At 41.4% G+C, this 1,639-nt stretch overlaps 1 protein-coding gene across 1 annotated transcript in view; it reads left to right on the top strand.

The window, feature by feature from the left end:
* The first annotated feature begins 6 nt into the window (after window positions 1-6).
* The window catches only part of ALKBH2 (alkB homolog 2, alpha-ketoglutarate dependent dioxygenase), a 2,727-nt gene continuing 1,094 nt past the window's right edge, over window positions 7-1,639 (top strand). The window contains exons 1-2 of the mRNA XM_005424106.2: window positions 7-111; window positions 720-918. Of these exons, the coding sequence (XP_005424163.2) occupies window positions 725-918 (194 nt within the window). The 5' untranslated portion in view covers window positions 7-111; window positions 720-724. The remainder of the gene's footprint in view (window positions 112-719; window positions 919-1,639) is intronic.

Genomic DNA, 1,639 nt, shown 5'->3' with positions numbered 1-1,639 from the left:
CGCGGGAGATCCGCGCCGAGGGTCTCAGCTGTGATTACCGCATCCTCTTCGGCAAGGCCGAGGCGGACGAGATCTTCCAGGAGCTGGAGAAGGAGGTGGAGTATTTCGAAGGTATAATTCCTGCCCTGTGAGCGTGCTGCAGCACGGGCTGTTCAGGGAGGCCTCCCGAGGGGCCTGGACTAGGCTCTTGGAGACCCTGCTTGGGCAGGAGGGTGGCCTGGATGACCCCCACTGGTCCCTTCCACCCTCAACCTTTCTATGTCCAGCTGTATTCCCCTCCATATCCCCCTTCCCAGTGAAGCATTTCCCTGCCCAGCCCACCCAGGTGGGTCCCAGGGCAGTTCCAGGGCCTGGGCGCAGCTGGTGGGCACTGGGAGGTTCCTGCAGCCACCTGGTGTTGGCACAAGGTGGCCCTGAGAAGCCAAGGGACACAGGTCTGACCCCGCAGGGTTGGTTTTGCTGAGCTGGAAGTGTTTGTCGAGGGATAATCCTGGAGTGGTGGCTGGAATTTGTTGGAGATGCCGTGTGTGAGGGATGTGATGGGGAGGACAAGACAGAATCCAGCTTTGCTGGGACACAAACCCTGGGAACAGGGATGACAGCTTTTGGGTTGTCATGAGCACCCTCATTCCTGTTTGGAGATTCCCAGAAGCTGCAGATCCAGGAGAATATTGGGCTGTGCAGACACTGTACAAACCCAGGTTTGATCCTTCCCCCAGATGAGATGACAAAGCTGCAGGTTTTTGGCACATGGCACAAGATTCCCAGGAAGAAGGTGACCTATGGAGACCCTGGCCTGTCCTACACTTACTCAGGGGTCACGTTCCACCCCAAGCCCTGGATCCCGGTGCTGACCCGGATCCGGGAGCGCGTCACCTTGGAGACAGGACACACCTTCAACTTCGTCCTCATCAACAGGTACAGCCCCTTCCCAGCTGCACCCAGCAGCTTTTTCTTCAAATAGAACAAAAAAAACCCCCAAATTTATATGTTGGAATCTGAAATACAGGCAACTCTCAGGGCTTTAGGCCTGTAAGTTAAAGCTTAGAATTAAACACAGGATTAAAGACCTTAGAAAAGGCTTCCAAACTTAAGTGCTAGAAGCAAGAACGTGGATTTGTGGTTTAAAGCACTAATAAAACTAAGTAAAACTAAGTTTAAACTAAGGAAAAGAAAGATTAGAATTTCAGAGTTTAAAATATAGAAAATATAAAAGTAGTTAGAAAGATAAACAAGCAGTTTAGAATGCAGCACTATAAGGTAATTATTATTAAATTGATTAATTTAATAATTTGATAATTGTTGAATTATTAAATTATTAAAGTAATTAATTTAATTATAATATTTATACATTATATACTTAAGTATAAAATTAAATATAAAATTACATATAGTTATAATATATAAATACAGAATATAAAAATATTAAAATAAAATATTTAATTAAGTATAAAATTAAATATAAAACATTAAATTTATATATATTCATAATCCATATTATATTAAAAATATATAAATATAAAATAGAAATGTATAACTATATAAATTTATAAATATAAAATACGAATACATTAAAAATAAAAATATATAACTAAGTATAAAATATTGCATTAATATATTCATAATATAAAAATATATT

This window comes from Geospiza fortis, unplaced genomic scaffold (assembly GCF_000277835.1).
Source record: "Geospiza fortis unplaced genomic scaffold, GeoFor_1.0 scaffold145, whole genome shotgun sequence".
Taxonomy (NCBI): Eukaryota; Metazoa; Chordata; class Aves; order Passeriformes; family Thraupidae; genus Geospiza; species Geospiza fortis.
Note: the sequence above shows the minus strand (reverse complement) of the source record. Positions and strands in the feature narration are given on the sequence as shown.